Below are 26605 nucleotides of genomic sequence, written 5' to 3' on the forward strand. Positions count from 1 at the left end.
GATAAGAGCGTCTGCCAAATGCCTGTAATGTAATGCAATATTCCGTAGCAACAAGATGAACCCGACATTAGCCCTAAAATATGCCAATACAGCAGTGAAAACTCTGCTAACTGAATGACGAAATAAGCGAGACTAACTTTTTTTTAAAAATTACCACGTCATTCTACAGTCAATATCTGGGACTACACATTGAATAAATATACAATCTTACCATTGGTTTTACGCGTAGAGATGTCCCTTTTGCGAATGAGTGGCCATATATTGTCTTGGATAATCCGTTTGTGAAATGTCGGATTTTTTCAAAAATAGCTGTGCGTAATACCACACCTGTTGCGTACGGCGTTGTCGTTCTTCTTAGTCCAATTTGGCTTGATTGACAGTTCATTTATTCAGTAGGTGAGATTATAAGCTTTCTAACGATGTATAACATGTGTGATTTTGCTTTTGGAATAGCATTTTATAGGTCAGCGTTACTAAAACTCTTCTCATCTGCCAATGTCTAAATAAATAAATTAAACGGTAGGCTTCTTTGCGAGCAGCACGCAATTCGCGAGTTGATATTCAGTCTTTCTTCCGTTTTTTCTCAATGTCGTATTTATTATTTGAAATGTGCATTCATGTGTTATTATTCTATCTGTCTCTGTGGCGCTCTGAAATGTGCATTCTCTGCTAAGCTGAGCAATGGATTGGAATATGTGTCTGAGGTAGTGTTGCACGGTATACCAAAACTTCAGCACTTTCTCGGTACTTAAAAAAAAAAAAAAAAAAAAAAAAAACGGTTTCGTATTTGAATTTTCCGACGTTCGGTAGTTCTGCGTCAAATTGAAAAGCCAGGGAAATGTGTTTCCCGCATTACTGATTTAGAGGATGAAAAGCGTAGTTTGTCAGAATCTTCGCTAGATGGCAGTAGCAACTAAGGTTGCCAAGTGAGGTGACCTGCGCTTGTGCATTCTCTTCCCTGATACAGCGCAAGCTTTGACTCAGTTCACTTCAGTAGCAATAGGTGTTCCAATTTGTAAATATTTTATTATAGATAGATGCTGTATTGTTATTACAATATGCTGTTTTTAAATCTATTTAAAGGTGAAAGACCTGTTTTAAAGATTATTTAGTTTACAACTGTTCAATTTCAGAAATATTTTTAACATATTTCTCCATTGTTCAGTGTTGTAACACTATAGGCCTATGCATATTCATATGTTGCAGAGGCTTCAACTTAAAGGTTGTTAATGAACCAGGTTGTTCATAAACCATGAATTTGAAAATGAGGTCAACCCTTGTGGACATTACGTTTCTGATCTATTAAGGTAATTTTAGTATCGTTAGCTACCGAGTATCGAATTAGCACCGTTTAAGTTTCAAGTATCATTTCAGTATTGAGTATCGTAATACTAAACGTGGTATCAGTATCAAAGTCAAAATTTCGGTATCGTGACAACACTAGTGTGACGCCTTTTTTAGTTGCGGCGCAGAAACACTGCAGCTGTGCATGCACACCGGACCATGTAAGTGTTATGACATGCCATCTAAGTGTTACGACATAGTAAAGGCCTTGACGGGAAGCGGCCAGGACACATCCATGGCGACGTAACCAAGTCATCCGACAGCGTCTCTTAGCTCAAAATTGGCCATAAGTCATTAATATATCATACGATCATCATGATATTCAGTAGATATGTTGGGTGAAGGCGTATGATCATGAGGACAAAGCCATTTTAAAATCGCTCCATAGGGGGCGCGATGCTGCCACTGCTTGGACCCCTTCCAACGCCGCTTGCGGCTTTAATTGAAACATAATATGTTAGGCTATAAGAACTCATCACCACTTTGTGGATAATTCGAGAGGTCAACATTGTTTTGACATTGATGCAGCTAGCTTGATGAACAATGTATGATGCAGGAAACTGACACAACGCAGTTAGTCAACACAGTTCCAAATATAGCCAAGGCAAGTAAAATCAACAATCCCGCTGAAGTCAGAATCAGTCACTGCATGACTCACTCGTTCACTAGGAACTGAAGTTGGAATCAGTCGCTGCATGACTCTCGTTCTCGTTTGTGGAAGTCCATCCATCCATTATCTATACCCGCTTATCCTGGTCAGGATCACAAGGCGAGAGGCAGGAATACACCCTGGACAGGTTGTGCTGTTGGATGCTGTCGAGTTGGGGGGGGGTGCTGTTGGATTCTGTCCAGTGGGTGGGGGATCGCTTGGTAAAATCCTAAATTACATTGCTATGAAATGTTCTGTTGCAATTCCATTTAAAATTTATACCCATAGTTCCACGATAAGGGATGAATAACATGTTAGTTACCTTAGATAAACATTGGATCGTGTGGCCCCCCCTCGTGGTCGTGTGGCTCCCCTAGCGGTTGTGGCCCTAAACAACCGCATAGAGCTTTTATGCCGGCCCTGCTTTTGAAGCAAACATGAGCCTTTGGTCTTCTCTCAGCTTTGTCTTTCTTCTCAGCTGTGTCATTGGCTTTGATCAGTTTTAATGTGGGAGAGACAAGCCTTGGTTTTGTTTTGCCTTTCATTCCTTTCTTTCAAGATTATCTTTTACTTAATTTCCAGGATTGTCTTTTTTTTTTTGTTTGTGTAGTTGAGCCTGTGTTATTCAATTTTACATTTAATTGGACCCTATTTTCTAAGTCAAGGCACAACTGTCAAACACTAGCAGCAATGCAGGACGCTGGTGAATTTGGGTATTTCAGTCATTTCTTGACTCCAGGCACTAGCGCAACTGTGGCACAGTTATAAAAGAGGTTCAATAAGAATGGTTCTGTGGGTGTAGTTGGGTTTGGTTTCATTATTGCCAATCAGATCACCCCATTTCTGTCCCTTTAGGAAACACAGCCAAATGCTAATGTCACCATGGCTGAAGAGCAAGCGTGTTGTGATCATCTCTACTGAAGGGAGGAGAGTTTTCTCTAGCGTAACTAGAAGCTTTGCAGCAGGGCCCCTCCATCTCCAGGCACCAAACCTCCCAAGGACAAGAATTTAGAAATATTGCATGTACGTGTGTGTGTGTGTGTGTGTGTGTGTGTGTGCATGTCTTTTTTTTTTCTTTCTCTCTGTCTCTTATGTATTTCTAGAAGTCAAAACTGGTGAGCTTGGCCTTCCTCCTTATCCTCCCCCCTGCCATCCTGCCAGGGAGAAACCGGCTATGATGCCATGCTGCCCAGGACTCTGCAAGCAACCGATTGATAAAAACCAAACTATTATATCTGATATAAAGTTTTGTTTATGTAACGCTGAAAACTAAGAGGTCACCGTGTGCTTATTCAGTATTCATGCTATATGACTAAGATCATTAATTTTGTTAAATCTTACGATTTGCATATGTATTAACCATGTGCCAATCAGTAGAATTATGTATGTTATTGTTAACCACTTTTTGCTAAAAAAAAAAAAAGAGAAAGCAGAGACCGGGCTTATCCATCTTGTTGTGTGTAGGTTCCCGACTCTTTCTGCAGAAATAAGTCCTATTTCTTACATGGATATACCTCATCGTGCTGGTTATTCTAAGGGTAGAAATTTCTCTGCCCAACACTATGAACTATTACAACAGTTATGAGGACCTCTACAAACCAATGAAGATGAAACTGAATAGTTTTGGTTAATTATTTTCTTAATATTTAAACAAAAGTGACAAACACATAGCAGTATGTTACACACCTTACACACATTAATATAAACTAACAGGGCTCTGTGTGTCAAACACATAGTAGTGTGTTACACACCATACACACATTAATATAAACTAACAGGGCTGTGTGACAAACACATAGCAGTATGTTACACACCTTACACACATTAATATAAACTAACAGGGCTCTGTGTGTCAAACACATAGCAGTGCGTTACACACCTTACATTAATATAAACTAACAGGGCTGTGTGTGTCAAACACATGGCAGTGTGTTACACACCATACACACATTAGTATAAACTAACAGGGCTGTGTGTGTCAAACACATAGCAATGTGTTACACACCTTACACTCATTAATATAAACTAACAGGGCTCTGTGTGTCAAACACATAGCAGTGCGTTACACACCTTACATTAATATAAACTAACAGGGCTGCGTGTGTCAAACACAAAGTAGTGTGTTACACACCTTACACACATTAATATAAACTAACAGGGCTGTGTGTGTCAAACACATAGCAGTGTGTTACACACCTTACACACATTAATATAAACTAACAGGGCTGCGTGTGTCAAACACAAAGTAGTGTGTTACACACCTTACACACATTAATATAAACTAACAGGGCTCTGTGTGTCAAACACATAGCAGTGTGTTACACACCTTACATTAATATAAACTAACAGGGCTGTGTGTGTCAAACACATGGCAGTGTGTTACACACCATACACACATTAGTATAAACTAACAGGGCTGTGTGTGTCAAACACATAGCAATGTGTTACACACCTTACACACATTAATATAAACTAACAGGGCTCTGTGTGTCAAACACATAGTAGTGTGTTACACACCTTACACACTTTAATATAAACTAACAGGGCTGTGTGTGTCAAACACATAGTAGTGTGTTACACACATTAATATAAACTAAAAGGGTTATGTGTGGAAAACACATAGCAGTGTGTTACACACCTTACACACATTAATATAAACTAACAGGGCTCTGTGTGTCAAACACATAGCAGTGTATTACACACCTTACACACATTAATATGGTAAATGGTAAATGGACTGCATTTATATAGCACTTTTATCCAAAGCGCTTTACAATTGATGCCTCTCATTCGCCAGAGCAGTTAGGGGTTAGGTGTCTTGCTCAAGGACACTTCGACACGCCCAGGGCGGGGTTTGAACCGGCAACCCTCCGACTGCCAGCCAATCGGTCTTACCTCCTGAGCTATGTCGCCCCTATAGCAGTGTGTTACACACCTTACACACATTAATATAAACTAAAAGGGCTGTGTGTGTCAAACACATAGGAGTGCGTTGCACACCTTACATTAATATAAACAAACAGGGCTGTGTGTGTCAAACACATGGCAGTGTGTTACACACCATACACACATTAGTATAAACTAACAGGGCTGTGTGTGTCAAACACATGGCAGTGTGTTACACACCAATTCGAATAATTCGAATAGTTTAACATTTTTGTCAATGTCTCAAACAGGGCTCGAAATTGCGACCATTTTGGTCGCATATGCTCCCGAAATTGAATCTGTGCGACCTCGAAATATAATTGGGAGCATTTGTGCGAGTGCAAATAATTGTTCTGGTGCGACCTTTTTTTTTTTCTTTTTCCAGTCGAACGTCTCTTTCTCTGTACATTCGCTAATACGCTCAGCATGTCCCTTGTGAGCTGACGGTGACCCTTCTAACCAATCGCGAGCTTGACATTCTTACCTTTAATGCTGATTTTAAATAGGTTAATATTAGCCTTCAATCACTCCCTTTCCCTGCACTCCACTGTCACGCGACGCGTAACTAATGTTACCTGAAGACAAAAGTTTATGTTCAATTTATTAGCGTTATCGAAAGCTGAAAAGTTGAAGCGGACGTTTTGTGTAGCGACCCGGTTGGAACAGCTAATTTCTCCGATGCAGTTTACTGATTTAATTAGCCGAATTAATGTGACGAGAAGCGCTTTGTCGTTTGAATGGATAACACGCAATTCCTTGAAGAGTCGACACATTTTATGCGTGACAGTTTAACTGTTCCTTGTAAACTGTACTGTTATATTGTCGTTTTTATTAATAAAAAATCTATTGCATATATTGTTGGTGCTCCTTACATTTCGGTGGGTGTTCCTAAGTTTTTGAAGTTGGGAGCACCAGTGCTACCACGTAAAAAAGTTAATTTCGAGCCCTGATATATTACTGAAGCTGCACACCGGGCATATTGTCGGCACAGTAGGGCCTACGTTTACATTACATTACATTACATTACATTATAGGCATTTAGCAGACGCTCTTATCCAGAGCGACTTACACAACTTTTACTTAGCACTTTACATTGTATCCATTTATACAGCTGGATATATACTGAAGCAATGCAGGTTAAGTACCTTGCTCAAGGGTACAACGGCAGTGTCCTTACCCGGGATTCGAACCTGCGACCTTTCGGTTACAAGCGCAGTTCCTTACCCACTGCGCCACACTCCGCAGTTTACTAACTGCTACATCAGCAGAGGCGTGCCTGTAAACAGACTGAGCCGGACCGAATTAACTTCTCACACCACCAAAATACCGCGAAGGTTACGTGCCAATTTACATTTTATTACTATACATACTATTTTTTATGATTGGATTAATTAGTAATTATATTTGATGCAACTTTAGCTATATTTCCATTACTTTTCCAAAACCTTTCAAAAAATATTATTTTCCATAACTTTTCCAGGGCCTGGAAATTGCATTTTAAATTTCAATGACTTTTCCAGGTTTTTCATGACCGTACGAACCATGTGTACCTTATTGGACCTGTGTTATGTAGTTGTTCCAATTACCTTTTGTATGCACTTATTGTACGTCACTTTGGATAAAAGCGTCTGGCAAATAAATGTAATATAATATAAACTAACAGGGCTGTGCGTGTTAAACTAAAATAACATGAATGTGGAATGAGTCATTATCAAACACATTTGAGTTTACACCCCACTACAGTTCAGTAAACAGGACTAATTCATTTTCTTCATTCATTTGTGTAGTCAAATTCTACCAAGAGGAAGAACAGGAACATGCTGTTTCAGTTCCGTGAAGTGTCTGTTTTCACATTAGGAACATTGACATCAGTGTTGTATTTAGTCACATTGTAGCCCTTTGGATTGAAGGGGTTTGTGTTTGTACTCACCCCAGTCTCTGCAGTTTACAGTGTGGGTCCTCCAGTCCAGCAGACAGCGCTCTCACTCCTGAATCCTGCAGCTCGTTGTCTCTGAGCTCCAGATCTCTCAGCTTTGAGTGAGGAGAACGCAGGACTGAGGCCAGAACATCACAGCAGCCCTCTGTGAGATTACACCAACCCAGCCTGTGGAGAGACCACACACACACAAACACGCACGCACACAAACACACGCACAAATTCTTTGTGACATTGTTCACCTTGACAGTTGATACATATGTACCTACGCATTCCTGAGATGTACACACAAAAACAGGGAGGGGGGTGTGTAAATTAAGTTCATAAAGTATTCTGACTAATCCACAATAGTCTAAGGCAATTACTGGGCTCTAATAACCCTTTCCATGTGATGAACTTATCTTATTTGCAAACATATTAATTTCATCTGCAAACACAAAAAACAGCATTTTTATGGTGCACTTTACCTCACCTGACATGTTCTTCAGTTCATAAACATCTATACATTTCAAAGACGCTGAATATTCATCACTCTGAATAGATAAATATAACTGTTAATGTATAACTACTCGTATAACCCATTAGCTAAATACATTACTGTTATAATGATAATATTTCCTTCCTAATCTTGTAACCATCAAGTTATCAAACAATTTAAGTTTAACAAATTATACAGTCTGTCAGGATTTTTGACATTAATTTTAAAATATTCAGCAAGGTGAAATGAAACCGCATTCAATACAAAATTGCGCTCTTCCTTATTTACCTCTCACCAAAGTAACGTGACGGTAACCATGACGACGCTGTTTAAAACGTGGCCGTTAGGAGGGTCGGTTGGTTACCATGGCGATGCCAGCTCGCTCTGAGCTGTTTACTGTGTTACCTCAGCTAATTCATTCTTTGAAAATACAGAACTACAGTTACATGACACAATTATTTGATAATAACTATTAACACTTCGCAAATATCATTTGTTTACCATTTACATCAAACAACATGACCCTCAAGTTGACACCTGTTGCCGTTGTTCTAAGTTCAGCTTTCGCTTTGACTCACAGTCACAGGCACGAGTTAGCTAGCTAGCCAGCCCAACCTACCTTAACGTTACTTCATGACCCAACCTAGCTAGCGGAGCCAGTGAGGAACTAAGCAGCTAACTGTCACAGACAACTTAAATATATACACCAGTATATAAAATAACATGAAGGTTTTATCTAACCAGTCATGATATTATTGGCCAGACCTGCGATATTGTACCTGCTAACAGCTGAAGCAGTGCCGGAGCCGTGTACGAGCTGTGCTATACTTCAGTTCATCTGGCACGATCTTACAGCAATGCAACTACTGCATCAACTGGAATTACACTGCATCGCCATCTAGTGGCTGTATCAGAACAGCACAACTGATTACTGCCACTAACTTTTATTGCTGGTAGACACTAGATTTTCAAAAATGTGCTGTGTTTTGAAACTTCCACACATTGCACCTATATTCTCCATGTCCACTCCTGAATCTCCCAGGTTATTGCAGCTGAGATCCAGATCTCTCAGGGGTGAGTTTGATGACTGGAGAGCTGAGGCCACAATATCACAGCACTTCTGTGTGAGTTTACAGTTGTTCAGTCTGCAAAGAAGAGTTCATATATTATAGTATTATTATATTAGGTATACATGAAGCATGTATCTAATATGGGAAATGTGCCAATGACAGTGTTCAGCGATGAAGAGTGAAATTGAGGATTTTAAGGTTGATGATGCTCTGAGGAATATGTCTGTGCTACACTCTGCAGTATTTTGGACCTGAAAGTTAAACATCCTGCTGGACTGAATTCTGACAGTTCTACAGATGTAATTCTGACCCAAATGTCCCCTTTTTTATACTCTAAGTTCTCTGAATTGGGGCAAAGGGCTCATCTACCTTTTCTACTACCTACTGTCATTGTTCTGTCTTTTTGTTTCTATTTTTCCTTTTTGGGCCGCCAGTTGGCGGCACTTCTCAGTTTTTGTATTTCTGTTCATTCCCTCATTGGTTTCCAGTGTTAATTGTATTATTGTTTTCCATTATTGTCTTGTTATTTCATCATCGTCCCCACCTGCCTCTCGTTATCCCTTCCCTCTCGTTGGATTATGTATTGAGTTCACATGTGTCTTGTCTATTTTAGTTGTTTGTCCCCTTGACTCGGGTGCTGGTTCCTTGTGTTTGTTTCCGACTTGTGTGTTTCTGAATACGTTTCATTTGTGTTTCTGACTTTGTTTCTGCCTGTGGGTCTATATGCCTTTCTGCCTTTCGTGTATATGCCTGTGTGTTCCACCTGCCTGTATTCTGCCTGCCTGTGTTCTGTGTTTTTTTAGTTCTTAAGAATTTTTGAGTTTGTTTTTTGCCCACCGTGGCCTTTTCTGTTCCCTGTTTGTGTGCCCTTTTTTGTAGTAAAGTCTTTTATGCCCCTTTACCTCTTGAGTTCCTGTGTTATTTTTCCACTCCGCGTCTGGGTCCTACCTTCCCGAACGTGACACCTACCTTTGATCTTTTCTCTGGGCTTAACCCTCCCATCCCATACTAGACGTGCAGATGCCATCTTTCAAAGTGGACAGTGAGTTAGTTTTCAGTGCTGTAGGATATATGGCCACCACCAAAAGTAAAGATTTAAAAGGCAAGACACATTTTTCAGAGTGGACATTGACTTTGCTTATTTCCTTTTGGTCTTCTGTGACAAACTTCCCACAGCACTGGAAACTAACACACAGCTAAAGGCAGATTCACTGTAACAGGATGTAATGCACATGCTCATATTTATGTATTGTGGTGTGGGCCTCTGGAGCCCTGCCCCTCCCTGCCATCAGCCACCACTCAGCTCCACTTCACCTGTGTCTCACCGGCCAGCCTGCAGCACCATGGACAGCACCGGAGGGACAGGGCTGTGTTTCAGCACCTCCACTCCGCACTCAGACCTGGACAGCGCCGGAGGGACAGGGCTAAGTTTCAGCACCTCCACTCCACACTCAGACCTGGACCTGAGATACAGTCAGGCCACCGGCAGCATACCAGTGCTTTTTCCACACCACTTTCCCCTTTGCCTGAGTAGCTGCTGGCCCTATATAGGCCTCATGGTCTCACTCCAGGGGTGTGCTGGCTTTCCCCTCACTGATCGACTAACAGAGTCTCTGATTCTCGTTTATTTTATTTTTTTGTGGCAGACTCGGACGTGCCCCTCCTCGTGGCCTGAATTTTGGACCCACCTGCACTTCCCTAGCACTTTTGCTTTCCCCAACATTTGAGTAGCCTGATCTCTCTCTTTGAGTAGTCTTTCATCTCGTCTTTCGTGTTTCACTTTTCCTGTCTTCATTCATTGCGACACCGCTGTCACAATAAAAGTCCTCAACAGGCATGTTGCCAGCACTGTCTGCCTCGTCTGTGCCTCGTTCCTATAGCATACAGTATGGATGTGATAAAAGTTTATTAAAGGATCTGAAAGATATGGAATTGAAGGTATCTGTAAGTGGGTGGAAAATCACAACCTGTACCTGTACAACATGCCATATAAATGATTTGCAAATGTAGCACACAATGCAAATCATGCAAACTATGCAGACTACACAGATGTATAAAACAGTCCTTAGAAGGACCATCTCTGTAAACCCTTGCACGAGGACATGCAACACATACAGGCATGATAGATTCAATCATTAGGGCACACCAGTAGTACAATGCCCCCTATTTACAGTAAGTATAATTACCATGCAGCACTCCTGTCCCTGTAAGGGGGGGGGGGGGTCTCCTGGGGATGGCGGTAGATACTAGAGTCTTGTTCAGGTCAGACTCTATTTTGTCAAATGTAAACTAGTGTGGATTGTGGGAGATGTTCTCTGGATAGCATTTAAGGGAAGCTCAAACAATTTACTTCATTATCCAAAGTCCTTTCTTAAAAAGCATTTTGGTATGCATCACAATTTCTTTGTGTTCCGTTTCTTTATCTTACAATCTCTTCAGGTGCATGTCCTTTCCTCTCTTACAGCATAGTGTCCAGTCCATCTTGCCATGTCTGGTAAATAAAATGATAGTCTCTTAACACTGTTAAAGCTTTCTATTCATGGTTATTGCCAACTCTCATATTTTGTCATATGATAAAGTGCTCTTTCTCTTACAGCGCATCCAAAGTACGTGGCTTACTTATACACTGACTGAAGTGTGCATCTCTGCTCGAACAAATCACTGCATTGGTGCCATAAATAAACTTCTCTTTCATCATCTTGTGTTTGTAAGCCAACTCTAAGGAACGACATCCGGTCCAGACCTCCATAGAAGCATCCAGTTGCACCAAGTGTGGCTCTGACAGACAGTAGCGTGTCCAATGCGAAAGGAGGCTACCGCCCTCCTGGAAGAGCACATAGAACACTGCAGCGCTACTATAGCTAAGGGCTACAGACTCCAGTTCAGAGTGAAACCCCCCATTTCAACAGAGTCATTTACTCTCAAACACAAGAGAGCGCTCCCATGTTTAAGAGGAATAAATTCCTTCCTTCTTACAAAAAGGGGGAAATGCGTGTGGTTCCTAGAGATCGAACCCAACATAGTTTTTATTTTCATTATTTCCAGCTCCCAAAGAAGGACGGTTCTCAACTTCCTTTCTTGGATCTCAGTGTTAAACAAACATTTGAGGCAATATAATTTCAAAATGTTAACATACAGCACTCTTTCACGTTCAATATGACAGAACGACTGGAAACTTTTGTGCAATTCTTTTAATCAATCGTCGGCACCCAATAATTGATTAATAATGATTAACTGATTAGATTAAAATGTACTCCATGGCCTATAAAAATAATGACTTAAAATATGCTTAACTTAATGCTTAAGCATTTTTGTTAAGGAGTATGAGCATGTCTGTGTGCTTTGGGGTCAGTCTGGTGTGCAGTCTGCTGAAGGTGAGACCAGCAGCTGAGAAGACGTGCTCAGATGGCACTGATGTTCCAGGAATGGACCAATAACGTTTCACTAACGCTGCCAGTCAAGGGAACCGTGCCTCTCTAATTTGAAATCTAATCACCAACATTAGGTTATTTATTTAAATGGTTAATTGAAAACTAACTGTGTAATCTATAGAAATTCATCAATAAACATTCTTATTAAGAATTAACAGTTAATTGATTAACTTAACATCACTATTTCACATCAGTAAATCTGAAAGATGCCTTCTTCCACGTAGGCATTTATCCCCCTCACACAAAATTCCTCCGCTTTGCCCATCGCGGTGTTTGCTACAAATACACAGTTCCACCCTTCGGCCTTTCCCTGAGTCCACGGGTGTTCTGTCTTTGTGTAGAGGCGGGTCTGGCTCCACTGAGACTAATGAGGATCAGAATACTGATTTATACAGACGATTGGCTGATTACTGCCAATTCAAAACCCAGAGTTGTGCAGGACACTCTGTGAGTTCTGACACATCTGACACATTGGTTTCAGAGTAAACCTCCCCAAGAGCAATCTCTCCCCATCCCGGAGTGAAACGTTCTTGGGAGTGGATTTATACTCTGTATCCATGTGAACTTGTCTATCAGCAGACTGCATTTTATCTCTCAGAGTATGTCTCTCTCAGCTCAAACCGGGCTCAAGAGTGCAGTATCACACATGCCTCAGACTACAGGGGCTGATGGTGTCAGCCTCTCAGGTTTTGCCACTGGGGCTGTTAAGAATGAGGGGCTTTATGAGGTGGATTTCATCCCTCCACCTCAGCCCTGTGCGCGATCTCCATCGCCGTCTCACGGTGACACACAAGCGCTCAGTAACTCTGCGTCACTGGGAAAACACAGACTTTTACACTCAGGGAACCCCTCTCAGGATCGTTTTCATACGGAAAAAAAGGACACACACATCCCTCTCTGGGTGGGGGGTCTCAGGAGGGTTACATGGTGAATCAATATTCTTTTAGCTATTAACTATATGGTCAGCTCTCAGATATTTTCTTCGCTGTCTAAAGCAACATCATGTGCTCATACGTTGCGATAATGACTGCAGTGGCATATGTCAATCACCAAGGTGGCATGCGCTCCCTCCAGCTCCATGGTCTAGCCCACAGACTGTTGGTCTGGAGCAGCCGTCACTTTCTGTGGTTACGCGTGACCCATGTTGCTTTAGGCTTGCTCCTGTGGGGGTCTAGGCCAGGGTTGTCTGTGAAGCGCATTGTGACAATTTCTGTGAAATACGCTATACAAATAAAATTTGATTGATTGATTGATGTTCCAGGAATTCTGAACACGAGCGCTGATCTGCTGACAAGGAGAAACCCACTGTACGGGGAATGGTGTCTCCATCCCCAGATTGTGTAAATGCTATGGCAGAGATTTGGCTGTGCAGCTGTAGATCTCTTCACAGGCATTTGCCCCCCTCACTCTCATCTCTCTCACTCCAGCCAGAGTGAGAGAGTAGACCTTCACACTGATCCTAATTGCACCCAGGTGGCAGAAATTTCCTGTTTCACTGGGGTACAAATATGAGGTTGCATAAATGTAAAATCTCTTTGTCATCCATCACTATGGGCTAAGGGATCAGCTGAGCCCCTGTGCTGAGGCTGTCTCAGGACCCCCTGGTGCTGCACACTGCTAAGGGATCAGCTGAGCCCCTGTGCTGAGGCCGTCTCAGGACCCCCTGGTGCTGCACACTGCTAAGGGATCAGCGGGCAGGGAGTGGGGGAGCCCCGATACTCCCAGGGAGAGCAGGGCAGCAGTGCAGTACTGTATGACAGGGGAACATCTGCACACTGTGTTTATACATTAAAATACAGGAATAAGCAGTGAGCAGGCTGTACGGACCCAGCAGCGGTCTATATTGTGATTAAAACTCAGACAGCAGTGTATTCACATGCACAGGTAACATGTTGCAGACAAAGATCACTCCATTTCAATATCGGATGTAAAACTCCAGGAGCCTGCCTAGATTAGGGTATCAGACTGGTGTAAAGGATGTTTCCGTTAATGTTCGTGGAGGGGAGGGTAGGCAGCATTCTTCAAGCCAATATTGTATCCAGTTCACTGTTTCTCTCTCTGAGGCCAATAATATAAACACTTGATACAACAGGACCAATACAACAGGACCCTTTGTTCCTTTTTTTCTGTTTTGTTTCTTTCCTCCCAATTCATTGTTGAGCTCATTGAAAGTCAGCCATCCAGCAATAAGAATTGTGCAGCCACAACTAATGCCAATGATGTTCAATTCAATAAACTTTATTTATTCCCGAGGAACAATTCATTTCTGGGCATTCTGTCAGGACCACTGTCATCAAAGTAGAACTTTATTGACAATAAAGGCAATACAGTTATGTTCGGCGGTATGGCTCTGTTCTGGAGATCTCCCGCCAACCACGTAGCCCGCGTGGATAAGGCCGGGAGGCCAGCAGCCAAACCCCCCTAGAGGGGTACACACAGAACAGATCCAGCAGCAAAGCAAGTTCTTAACACATAGGGATGGAGCAATACAAATTCTTAACACACAGGAATGGAGAAATGCAAATTCTTGACGCATGGGGATGGAGCTGGGGTGGTGGAGGGGATTTACGAAGCAACGTGCAGCGCTTGCATGCAGGAGGAGCAGCCAAATGAGTAGAGGGAGGCTGTTTAAGTAGACCACCCTGTTAAGTGAATGTACTGTGATAGGCGAACATCACTCAGCTGAGCCATCAGCTGATTCAGCCTGAGCACTTGACTCTCGTGGCCTGCCAGAACTACGCGATACTCCATTATTGTCAATCAACATCAAAAACAGATGGGAGATAATATAGCTACTCAATGACCTGACGTCACATACAACTGAAATTCAAATAGACAATTTTTTTTTTAAATGCAGTAAAAAAAAGTGCAATAAAAAGTTATGGAGTATATATGTACATGTAAAAACACACGCACATGTACAAATTCACTTGTGCCATTCGGGCTCAGAGAATGCAGGGGAGAGGTGATCAGGAATCAGCCTGTCCTCAGGCACAAACGTTACTCTCCGCCTGACCGTCCGGCACCGGGGGCAGCAGTACCGTCGACCCAGGGGCAAGCCCAACCAGATTGCTATGAGAGGAACTAGCTTGTTCCAAGATGGCTGCACCCTCATGCAAAACAGGGAATTTTAGCTTATTTTTCTGGCAAATATGGTGCATCTCATAGTTCTAGCAGGCCACAAGAGTCAAGCACTCCGGCTGAATCAGCTGATGGCTCAGCTGAGTGATGTTCGCCTATCACAGTACAAGCTCTATAGCTGCAGCAGGCAGGCGATCCATTTGGGGCCAGCCACGAAAAGCGTTGTTTTAAGCGACAACATTCCAGTTATTGAGGATACCGGTGCACTGTCGTCACTGCTAACTGGCCAGGGAGCTTCATTCAAGGAGCGCTGCTTTGCGGCGGCCACCGCCCCTCCACGGAGGACGCCATGTTCAAGCCTGGAAGCTGCTGCCACGTCCATATCTGCTAGCTGCAGATTCTAGCCGGGCAATGTCATCAACCTTATTTAAATTCTGCTGAGCTCTGAGTCTAGTGGTAAACGCATAATATACACAGTGTTGCCAACTATATTCTATGGAAAGTAGCTATGGCCTCCTCTAAAAGTCGCTAAATTGACAACACCGAATATACATATTTGATTGCGGGGACGTCTCACAGAGGGGCTGGTTTCACAAATATCGCAAGTCTTTCGCTAAAAGTGGAAACGTTCCAACATATGCGGGCACAAGTTAATGGCATGCTTATTGTTCAGTTGCTCACCATCAGAGTCAACGCTAGATGCTCTCACTGCTAAAGGATCCCTGGCGTGAATGCTTTCGGCTACCTTCTGGAACGCAGTACAATTGGGTCGTAGGCACACCCCTTAGTTGATCAGAGCGGGGTCTTCCAATCAATCGTTTTACACGAATTTGGGATTCGTGCACATAAATCTAAGCAGAAATGTCTGAATTGGGAAACGCCAAAGTTCTCACGCTTGGCTGAGATGGAAAAGTAGGAGTATCAATAAAGAATCTTTGTTCATTGTGAACGGCTAATGGATTATGGGCAGTTGCTACTACGCAGCTACTAGATAGCCCCCATGTCTCACACAGGCCTAGGCTATAGTTTGTGTATTTGTAGGCTAATGGCCTACTTCCTGGTGTAAACAGTTATTCCGGGAGGATTGGGCTGCGAGATGGCCAGTTAAGCTCTGGCTGTTATAGGTTTGGCAGATTGAACATGGGCGGCAGGTCGTGTTGCAAGAGGAGAGATGAAGAGTCGTCTAAATTGTTCAAAGCTGCATTCTACCCTTCGCTGAATCGCTACACTACAAGGAGTGTTGGACTGTTACCGGCAAGTAGGCTACAGCCAATGTTGTAAAATGCAAGCTTTCGGCTTTCAACATCAGAACCAGATAAAGTTTTCTCCACTGATTCACGATTTGCGATTAAAAAGCCGGTTCCCTATCGGGGCCCAATCATCGCGACAGAAAAATGAAAACTTTAAATTCATACTGGTGTTAAATATGCGAGGACACAATTTGGTTGGCTATCCAATTTAGCTGTCAGATCACAATACTGAATGTTTAGGGATTGCTAATGTCCATTTTAATGAGACAAATTGGGCTTAATGTTGACTCGTCCAACTGGTTCTCTCAATATCGTGCTGTTGCAAGACGCGAATGCGTACGTTCCGCATTCATAAGTGTATCGTTGTATTCCATGACACTCAAACGGGCATCACAGTGGAGAAGGGATTTGATGTAGCCTTCTCCACGTCACTGCTCTGACTTCTTCACCATGCATGTGATCAGGCATGTGACCACACGACTGAGCACATATGTTGACGACAAATTATTCCTCCTGGTACGGACATGCTCCGCATAGCCTAGGTATTGGCCTGGCTGTCTTTACAATTGCATGCTCACGCGAATGGCATTGCGCGTCATCCATTGCATCTGCTCCCGGTTATGGCTGGTTCCAGGCACCTTTGTAGCATGTGCTTTCGCAACTTTGTCATAGTTTTCTTTAATCGTACATTGCATTTTCATCTTAAATAAAGAGTGCAATACGATGGTTAAAAAATAAAAATAAGAGACTGGTTCCAATTCCTCTCCTAATATACTCATTTGGTAAGCTTACTAGTAATGCAATGTGGCACTTTAAAGCAGCCCACTGTGCCCAACTGTTAAATAATATATAAACAGTGATGTAGAGAAATAATTCTTCGAACCTTATTGCTTCGATGCCTGCCCTCGCCCGGAGTGGACCTTATGTCAGCGAATTAAGCAAAACTCAAAAACGCGATCGCCAATCGTCTCGGCTTTCGGGACCGGGCTATGCATCTTTTCCAGCGTATCCATTTGGCAGGAGTCGCTTCCGATAGCGCAACGCAAGATTAGCCTCGTCGTGACGCCTGATGGGCAGAAGCAGTAATATGTTCATCCAATCTCTGTAGAATGCATTTCCCCCCAATTTTTAAAAGATGCATACACTCTTCAGCCTCTTCAATTTCCGTTCAAAAACTATGAGCTTTGCAGTATAGGAGCACGGCTGCTACTGTCTACTGGCAAGTACCGGTGTCGTAGCTGCCAATGTTTCCTCTATAATCAGTTTCCTGCTGCTGGTAGTGCTGCTGCTACTGCTGCTGCTGCTGCTGCTGCTGGTACTGTTTCTGTTGCTGCTGCTGGGTGCTACCGCTGCTGCTGCGTTACTGCTGCCGCTACTGCTGATGTTACTGCTACTGCTGCTGATGCTACTGCTCCTACTGCTGCTGCTGTTTATTGCTGCTGCTGCTGCTGCTACTACTACCGAACGAGGATTCATTACACTGATATGAGGAGTATATTTCCCTCTAATTGGTTTAAATCTCGGTGCTGGGGGGAAATACCAACAACCTGTTGGTACACATAGCCTAATAATATTTGGTGATTAGTTTGAATGGCCTTGGGCTTACAAGGTAGCTAAGCCACTGACTGACATGCTTGTCACAATCAACACCCTGAGCCGATCAGAGGAGGATGGGTTCCCCCCTTGAGCCTGGTTCCTTCCGAGGTTCCTTCCTATCTGCCACAGGGAGTTTTCCCTGCCACTGTCGCCTTAGGCTTGCTCCTGTGGGGGTTCAGGCCAGGGTTGTCTGTAAGCGCATTGTGACGACTGCCGTAAAATACGCTATACAAATAAATTTGATTGATTGAAGCCAAGGCCATACACATCGGCATAGCCTTCAACATTACAAATAGTATTTTCCCCTGGTTTAATTTTACTCTTGCTTCAGGGGAAAGGCCAAAAAAGCTTGGTACACATAGCCACTGACCCACAATGTTAGAATGGCCTCGAGCTGACCGGATGAAGGGCCCTTCCGGTAGCCGAATGGCGTTTCACATAGTCACCACTTCAGCCCAAGACTAACTACTAACAACATGTCGGCATACGGTTGTTTTGGGGGTTTTTGCTGCTGCCCCCTCCCGGTCTTATCCATGCATGCTTGTATGGATGGCAATGAGTGAGGATTAATTTACACTGATGCAGGTAGTAGTATATTTCCTCCGGTTTAGTTTAAATCTCGGCGCTCGAGGGGAAATACCGACAAGCTGTCAGTACACATACCCTAATATCATATCACACATAGTACGTTCCTCTGGTTTATTAATTAATAATACATCTAATTATTGGCCTCAGGGGGACGTCCAACATGCCGTTGGTACATATAACCACTGATCCACGTAAAAAATAGACGGCCTCAAGCTGACTGGATGAAGGGCTTCCTCCAGGTGGTCGTACACGGTCATCACATCAGCCGGAGACACTTATTAATAGCATGTTGGCGTATGGTTGTTTTGGGGTTTGGCTGCTGGCCTCCCGGCCTTATCCACGCGGGCTGTGTGGTTGGCGGGAGAGCTCCAGAACAGAGCCATACCGCCAAACATAACTGTATTGCCTTTATTGTCAATAAAGATCTACTTTGATGACAGTGGTTCTGACAGAAATGGAGCATCGCGTAGTTCTGGCAGGCCATGAGAGTCAAGCGCTCCGGCTGAATCAGCTGATGGCTCAGCTGAGTGATGTTCGCCTATCACAGTACATTCACCTAACAGGGCAGTCTACTTAAACAGCCTCCCTCTACTCATTTGGCTGCTCCTCCTGCATGCAAGCTGCTGCACGTTGCTTTGTAAATACCCTCCACCACCCCAGCTCCATCCCTATGTTTCATGAATTTGCATTTCTCCATTCCTATGTGTTAAGAAATTGCATTGCTCCATCCCTATGTGTTAAGAACTTGCTTTGCTGCTGGATCTGTTCTGTGTGTACCCCTCTAGGGGGGTTTGGCTGCTGGCCTCCCGGCCTTATCCACGCGGGCTGCGTGGTTGGCGGGAGAGCTCCAGAACAGAGCCATACCGCCAAACAACTGTATTGCCTTTATTGTCAATAAAGATCTACTTTGATGACAGTGGTCCTGACAGAATGCCCAGAAATGAATTGTTCCTCGGGAATAAATAAAGTTTATTGAATTGAACATCAACGGATTGATTTCACATTTGAATGCAGGGCTATATCTTATTTAAGGTAAAAAGCAAACAAACCAGAGTCACGTGAACAAGTGTAACAACACTTAATATAATAAAAATAGTTAATCTAATAACTTTGTCCTTCATGTAATAACTTCGTCCTCTTTACTGTAATAAATGCTGGTTAACCTGTTTGACTTTTACCAGTCTGGCTTTTGATCCGAGCACTCAGAGACTGCCCTCCTGGCTGTGACGGAGGCACTTGCCACTGCCTGATCCTACTAGAACTGTCTAAAGCATTCGACACGGTTGACCACAAACTACTCATCTCCACCTTGGCTGAGATGGCCATTTCTGGAACTGCCCTGTCTTGGTTTGCTTCCTATCTTTCAGATAGGTCCTACCAGATCACCTGGATGGGGTCTGTCTCTGCACCTCATCCCCTTTTCACAGGAGGCCTCTGCTGTTCTCCATTTACACCAAATCTCTTGGTTCGGTCATTAATTTACATGGCTTCTCTTATCACTGCTATGCTGATGATACACAACTCTTTTCTTTCCCTCCCTCTTCCATTACGGTTAATGAGAGAATATCTTCCAACCTGGCTGACATCTCAACTTGGCTGGCCAGCCATCACCTGAAGCTCAGCCTCAAAAAGACTGAGCTGCTTTTCATCCATCACAAGACCTCCCTACTCGGGAGCTTTAATCACTGCTGGCAGCACCACAGTGACTGCCTCTCACTCTGCAAAGAGCCTGGGGGTGGTCCTGGATGACCAGCAGGACCTCAAGGAGCACGTCAATGTCATGGTCCTGTGTTCCTGTCTGCGTTTTCCCTGTTGGGCCGCCAGATGGCGGCACTTCTGTTTTGTGTCCTGCTCTCCCTGTGTTAATTGTATGATTGTTTCCAATTGTCTCGTGATTCTATCATTGTTCCCACCTGTGTCTTGTTATCCCCTCCTTTTTTGGTTTGATTGTTTTTTGAGTTCACCTGTGTCTTGTTACCCCCTTAAGTTCTCTGTTCCCTTGACTCGGGTGCTGGTTCCTTTTGTTTGTTTCTGATGGATGTTTCAGACCCTTTGTAGCTGCCTGCGTTTTTTACCTGTTTGTGTTTTGTTCCTGACTTGTGTTTGTTCCCGACTTGCGTTTGTTCCCGATCTGTGCTTGTTTTTGACCGTTTGTATCTGCCTGTGTTTTTTGACCTGCCCTTGTGCTCTGCCTGGCTGTGTTCTGCCCTGCCCGTGGTTGTGAGTTCCTCTTGTTTTCTGTTCTATTTAGATATTTTTTGAGTTTGTGTTTTTGTCCTTCGTGGCCTTTTCTGTTCCCTGTAAACTGTTAGTAAAGTCTTTGTTAATTTTCCCCTTTTTGAGTTTGTCTTTTGTTCCTCTGCGCCTGGGTCCCACCCCCCGTACCCTGACAGTCAAGGCAACATCATAGTCCTGCAGATTTATCCTGTATAACATCAGGATGATTTGACCATACCTGACTATGCACTCCACCCAGCTACTTGTCCAGGCTATGGTGACCTCCCGTCTTGATTACTGCAACTCCCTCCTGGCAAGCCCAGCAGCTTATGCCATACAGCCACTACAGATGATTCAGAATACTGCTGTTTATCTTCAACCTTCCTACGTTCTCTCCCATCACTCCTCTGTTGAGGTCACTCCACTGGCTACCCATTGCCGCTAGGATCAGGTTCAAAGTCCTGACCCTTGCCTGCACTGCAGCCAAAAGAACAGCTCCCATCTACCTATAGGACACGATTCAATCCTACACGGCAGCTTGACCACTCCACTCTGCGGCAGCAGGGTGACTTGCAGTCCCTCTGGGTGAATGGTTCTCCCTACCACAGATCTTCTCCACACTAGCTCCCCAGTATTGGAATGAACTCCCTGTTCCTCTACGAACCACTCAGTCATTGCCCACCTTCTGCCGTAGTCTGAAAACGCATCTCTTCAGTCTGTACCTGGACAAACTATCACTACTCATTACATCACATTACATTACAGGCATTTAGCAGACACTCTAATCCAGATCGACTTAAATATAGCGTTTTACACATAGCATTTTACATTGTATCCATTTATACAGCTGGACATGTACTGAATCAATTCAGGTTAAGTACCTTGGTACAACGGCAGTGTCCTACCCAGGAATCGAACCTGCGACCTTTCGGTTACAAGCCCAGTTCCTTACCCACTGTGCTACACTGCCACCACTCCCAGGGCACTCTCTGCAGGGCACTCCCAATCTAGGATCACTTATCACTCGTACCCTTCAACCTTATTCCTGTAGCACATTGTTACTCATTACGCGGCTCGTGAGACTTTGTTTTGCAGCTCATATATAATATATGTACTGATAACAATAAGAATATAGCTATAACTTACTTCTATATGTTCCGTGTATGTCCTGTTTTAGCACATTGAAATGAATTATCAGGCAGATCGCAGCATACTGAAGATAAGTCAAAGAACGTAGGCTACGTAACAGCGAGGGATCATGGGTAGTCATATAGCCTATGTGTGTAGCTTTGCATTTGCGAATGGTTTTGCAAGTTTAGCACGTAAGCCTAAATTCGATATTCCATAATGCCGTTTGATATAAGGTTATATCAAATATTGTCTCGGCCTCTGCCCACTCAAAATGGACAGATTTATGATTAGAAAAAAGCAGAACGAGAAAAGTGATTCTTCATTAGCTGACGGTGACAGAGTTAGAAACAGGCCCGAGGAGAAAGAGCAACGTGAGGAAAGAATGGGGGAAATGCAGATCAGTTTGGCCTAGAAGCCCAAGACACCAATGCTGCACCAGCAAAGAAAAAGGTGCGGTCAATTCAGGACGAACACCGAAAATTTCAGGGTACATGGACTGATGAGTTTTTCTTTGTGCAATACGAATCCACTCCATTCTGCCTAATTTGCCAGAAGACTAGTGCCAATTGTAAACGGTATAACCTTGAACGCCACTTTAGTGCTTTTCACGCCAAGTACAACATGTTGTACCCACCAGGTAGCAACCTGAGGACTAATAAAATTAAACAGTTGACACAGACTCTGACTGAGCAGCAAAAACTGATGGCGAGATCAGTCTCTGTTGCCCAGAAAACGACCGAGGCCACTTAGGAGATCGTATGGATTTTAGCTAGGCATAAAAAGGCTTTCACGGATGCTGAAATTGTTAAACAATGCTTTTTGACCTCAGCAGAGATAATGTACCGTGCATAATAATAATAATAATAATAATAATAATAATAATAATAATAATAAAGAAAATACATGCACTGCAGCTTTCAGATTCGACATTAATGAGGAGGATCAAGTTTATTGGGAAAGATACCCAGGGACAGAGAATTGCAGATCTTGCAGCGACACCATGTTACAGCATTGCACTTGATGAGAGCATGGCGCAATTGTGTGTGTGGGTTCGCTTTATTCAAAAGAACAAATTTCGGGAGGAGCTGATATATCTGTTACCACTTCATGGACAGTCCAGAGTGGAGGACGATTTTCAAGCACTGATGAACTTTTTTGCAGAGAAACAAATCGACTGGTCGAAACTTGTGTCGGTGTGCACTGACGGAGCTCCAAGCATGAGAGGGAAGAAGAGAAGGGACTTATCGGACTGATGGAAGACAGCATTCCCAAGTTTGTCTCCTTTCATTGTATAATTCATCAGGAGGCACTGGTGTCAAAACTTCAAAACCAAGAGCTAAAGAATGTGATGCAGCTCGTGCGAGTCATCAACTTTATCAAGGCCAGGGCATTTAATCACCGGGAATTCCGTGCACTTCTGGAGGAATACGAGGCAGAGTACGGGGATCTGGTGATGCACAACTAAGTGAGATGGCTATCGCGTGGCCGGGTGCTTGAACGATTCTGTACTCAACTTCCTCACATCCCTGATTTTCTTGCAAGCAAGGGGAGGGCTGAGCCAAAGCTTGATGACCCACACTGGATATTACAGCTGACACTCCTCACTGACATCACATCCTAGCTGAATTCCCTTAACCTCCAACTCCAAGGAAAAGGGAAGCACCCAGGTAACATGCTAAGAGCAGTCACTGCTTTCCAGCACAAGATCACCACTCTCTTCATACCCGACAGAGAATTTCTTCACTTTCCTAATGTAAGAGCTTGCACAACTGCTAACCCTGATCTACTGCAACAATTTGACTATGATGAATTTGTAGGCATATGGGAGGAAATAAGAAATGAATCTGAAAGGAGATTTCAAGATGTTGTGGGGTATAGGGAGCTTTTCAGTTTCATTGAGAACCCTTTGAATGTGCCATGTCAAGCCTTACACCTGCTCTGAAAAACCTTTGTCCAGACCTTGCTGTAATACAGAGTGAGATTCTTGAGCTACAGGTCAACGATGTACTGAAAACTGAGCTCAGATCAGGCGTTGCTCATTTCTGGAGCATGGTCCCAGCCTCAGATTATCCACATTTAAAGCTCTGTGTGCAGAAGGTAATGAGCTTTTTTGTGAGCACTTACTCATGTGAGGAAACATTTTCTATAATGAGCCTTGTCAAAAGAAAAGATGTAGACTTACAGATGTGCATCTTGATTGTTTGACTAGGATTGCAACCACTAACTACAAGTTTTGCATGGAGAAAGTCAAGGGACAGCTAAAACACATGAGAGCCTCAACATATTGATACAAATATAACCGAGAAAAATACTTTTTTCATCTCTATTAGTTGGCCAATATATACATTTTTTTGAACTTTTTTTTATTTCATGTTGATAATGCTTATGTATAATTGCATATGTACACACATACATAAGATGGGTTCCACTCCCAGCCTTACACACTCACACACAAGTATTATATCTTTTAATAATGCAATGCAATTATGAATTGAGAATAAAAAGAGATGTAAGGATGTAAAGCATGGTACTGTATTTTTTTAAAACATACACAAAGATGGTATATATCTTGAGAGTGATGATAAAAAAAAAACATCTGAGTTATATCTGCAATCTCTGTGGCTCTTTGAGTAATGGTCTTACTCATAAGTGGCTCTCCTAAGAAAATCAGTGAGTACCACTGAACTACGGCATCAACTGGAATTACACTGCATCGCCATCTAGTGGCTGTATCAGAACAACACAACTGATTATTGCCACTAACTTTTACTGCTGGTAGACACTAGATTTTTAAAAACGTGGTGTCTTTTGAAAATTACACACATTGCACCTATGTTCTGTGTGTCCTTGCCCTATAATCCATCCATTAATTTTATTCTCGCAGGCTAATTATCTAACAGGCTAATTATTGTGTTGCATTTAATTATTATTGTAACAATGATAATAATAATGATAATAAAAGCCTGATATATTAAGTCATTTTTTTCTTTTAAAACCCCTTATCAACATGTTTGGTAGACCTTGTGGAGTAATATAAACTGCACAAAAAATGTAATAGAATTTGAAAGAATTAGAATACTTTAATATCCTTTAGATGATAGGAGCTAGAGCCAGAACATTGATCTCTGAATCAGGCTATTCCACATAGTATGCCTGCTTACAGTGGTATAATATCCAGACTATTACTTGGGTCTGGAACCACAGAAGAGTGACTAAACTAAACGATGTAACACTGCATCTAAACAGCAGCTCACATGTTGTTCAGATGGACACTCTCCCATCAAGATGTACACACATGAATAAAACTCACCTTCATCAAAAGGTCAGTGTGTGAAAGAGAGTGGGGTAAATGTATGGATTTCATTAGAGTTCATAGCAGGTAGTGAATAATGGAGATGGATGTAGACTGCAATGTTTGACAGACCAGAAACATTTTACTATACAGGCGGTCAATCTTTTACCATGTCAATCAGACATTCAGCATCCAGTCATCACCTGTGACCTGATACTACAGACTCCACTGAAACCTTACATTCTGCTCAGGAACCACAAACCTGGCAACCCTCAAAAGGTTGTATCCTGCTTTTTTGCTTGTGTGAATAGAGTAAGGTATATATGGCAAGAAAGATGCTGGGGACAGAGGAGTAAACAGAGAGAGAAAGAGCTTTTTATTATTTCACTGAATAGAACCATAATCACAAATACTATTTAGTTAAGATCACACAGTACACAGCACCACTCACCCCAGTCTCTGTAGTTTACAGTTTGGACTCCTCAGTCCAGCACAGAGCAGCTTCACTCCTGAATCTCCCAGGTTATTGTAGCTGAGGTCCAGATCTCTCAGGGGCGAGTTTGATGACTGGAGAGCTGAGGCCACAATATTACAGCACTTCTGTGTGAGTTTACAGCTGTTCAGTCTGCAAAGGAGAGTTAATATATTATAGTATTATTATATTAGGTATACATGAAGCATGTATCTAATATGTGAAATGTGCCAATGACAGTGTTCAGCGATGAAGAAAGTGAAATGAGGATTTTAAGGTTGATGGCTGCTCCGAGGAACGATGTCTGTGACTACACTCTCCAAACCTGACTAGTATTTTGGACCTGAAAATTAAACACTCCCTGCTGGACTGAACTCTGACTGTTCTCACAGATGTAATTCTGACCCAAATGTCCCTTTTCTTATACTGTAAATTCTCTGAATTGGGGCAAAGGGCTCATCTACCTTTTCTATAATCTGTTCTCTGGGCTTAACCCTCCCATCCCATACTAGACGTGCAGCTGCCATCTTCCAGAGTGGAGAACAAGTTAGTTTTCAGTGCTGTAGGTTGTTTGGCCACCACCAAAAGTAAAGATGTAAAAGACAAGATACATTTTTCAGAGTGGACAGTGACTTTGATTATTTCCTTTTGGTTTTCTGTGACAAACTTCGCACAGCACTGCAACCTAACACACAGCTAAAGGCAGATTCACTGTAACAGGAAGTAATGCACATGCTCATATATAAGTATTATGGTGTGGTCCTCTGGAGCCCCGCACCTCCCTGCCATCAGCCACCACTCAGCTCCAGGAATAGGTGATTCCACCTCCACTCCAGCACTCAGATGGACCAGACCGCGGACGGAGACAGGGCTGTTTTCACACCCACTCCCCTCAGACCTGGACAGCACCGGAGGGACAGGGCTGAGTTTCAGCACCTCCACTACACACTCAGACCTGGACAGCGCCGGAGGGACAGGGCTAAGTTTCAGCACCTCCACTCCACACTCAGACCTGGACCTGAGATACAGTCAGGCCACCGGCAGCATACCAGTGCTTTTTCCACACCACTTTCCCCTTTGCCTGAGTAGCTGCTGGCCCTATATAGGCCTCATGGTCTCACTATAGGGGTCTGCTAGCTTTCCCC

At 43.1% G+C, this 26605-nt stretch overlaps 1 protein-coding gene across 6 annotated transcripts in view; it reads right to left on the reverse strand.

Moving 5' to 3' along the window:
* Positions 1-6492: 6492 nt before the first annotated feature.
* LOC135246904 (ribonuclease inhibitor-like) overlaps positions 6493-26605 on the reverse strand; it is a 62276-nt gene continuing 42163 nt past the window's right edge. Inside the window, exons 3-5 of one of the 6 annotated variants that reach the window (XM_064320178.1) lie at positions 25440-25613; positions 8341-8477; positions 6493-7022 (exon numbers count right to left, since the gene is read on the reverse strand). In XM_064320178.1, the coding sequence (XP_064176248.1) occupies positions 6946-7022; positions 8341-8477; positions 25440-25613 (388 nt within the window). In that variant the 3' untranslated portion in view covers positions 6493-6945. The remainder of the gene's footprint in view (positions 7023-8340; positions 8478-25439; positions 25614-26605) is intronic. The other 5 variants (XM_064320177.1, XM_064320174.1, XM_064320176.1 and 2 more) reach the window with 5 other exon arrangements.

The sequence above is a fragment of the Anguilla rostrata genome, unplaced genomic scaffold (genome assembly GCF_018555375.3).
Source record: "Anguilla rostrata isolate EN2019 unplaced genomic scaffold, ASM1855537v3 scaf0963, whole genome shotgun sequence".
Lineage (NCBI taxonomy): Eukaryota > Metazoa > Chordata > Actinopteri > Anguilliformes > Anguillidae > Anguilla > Anguilla rostrata.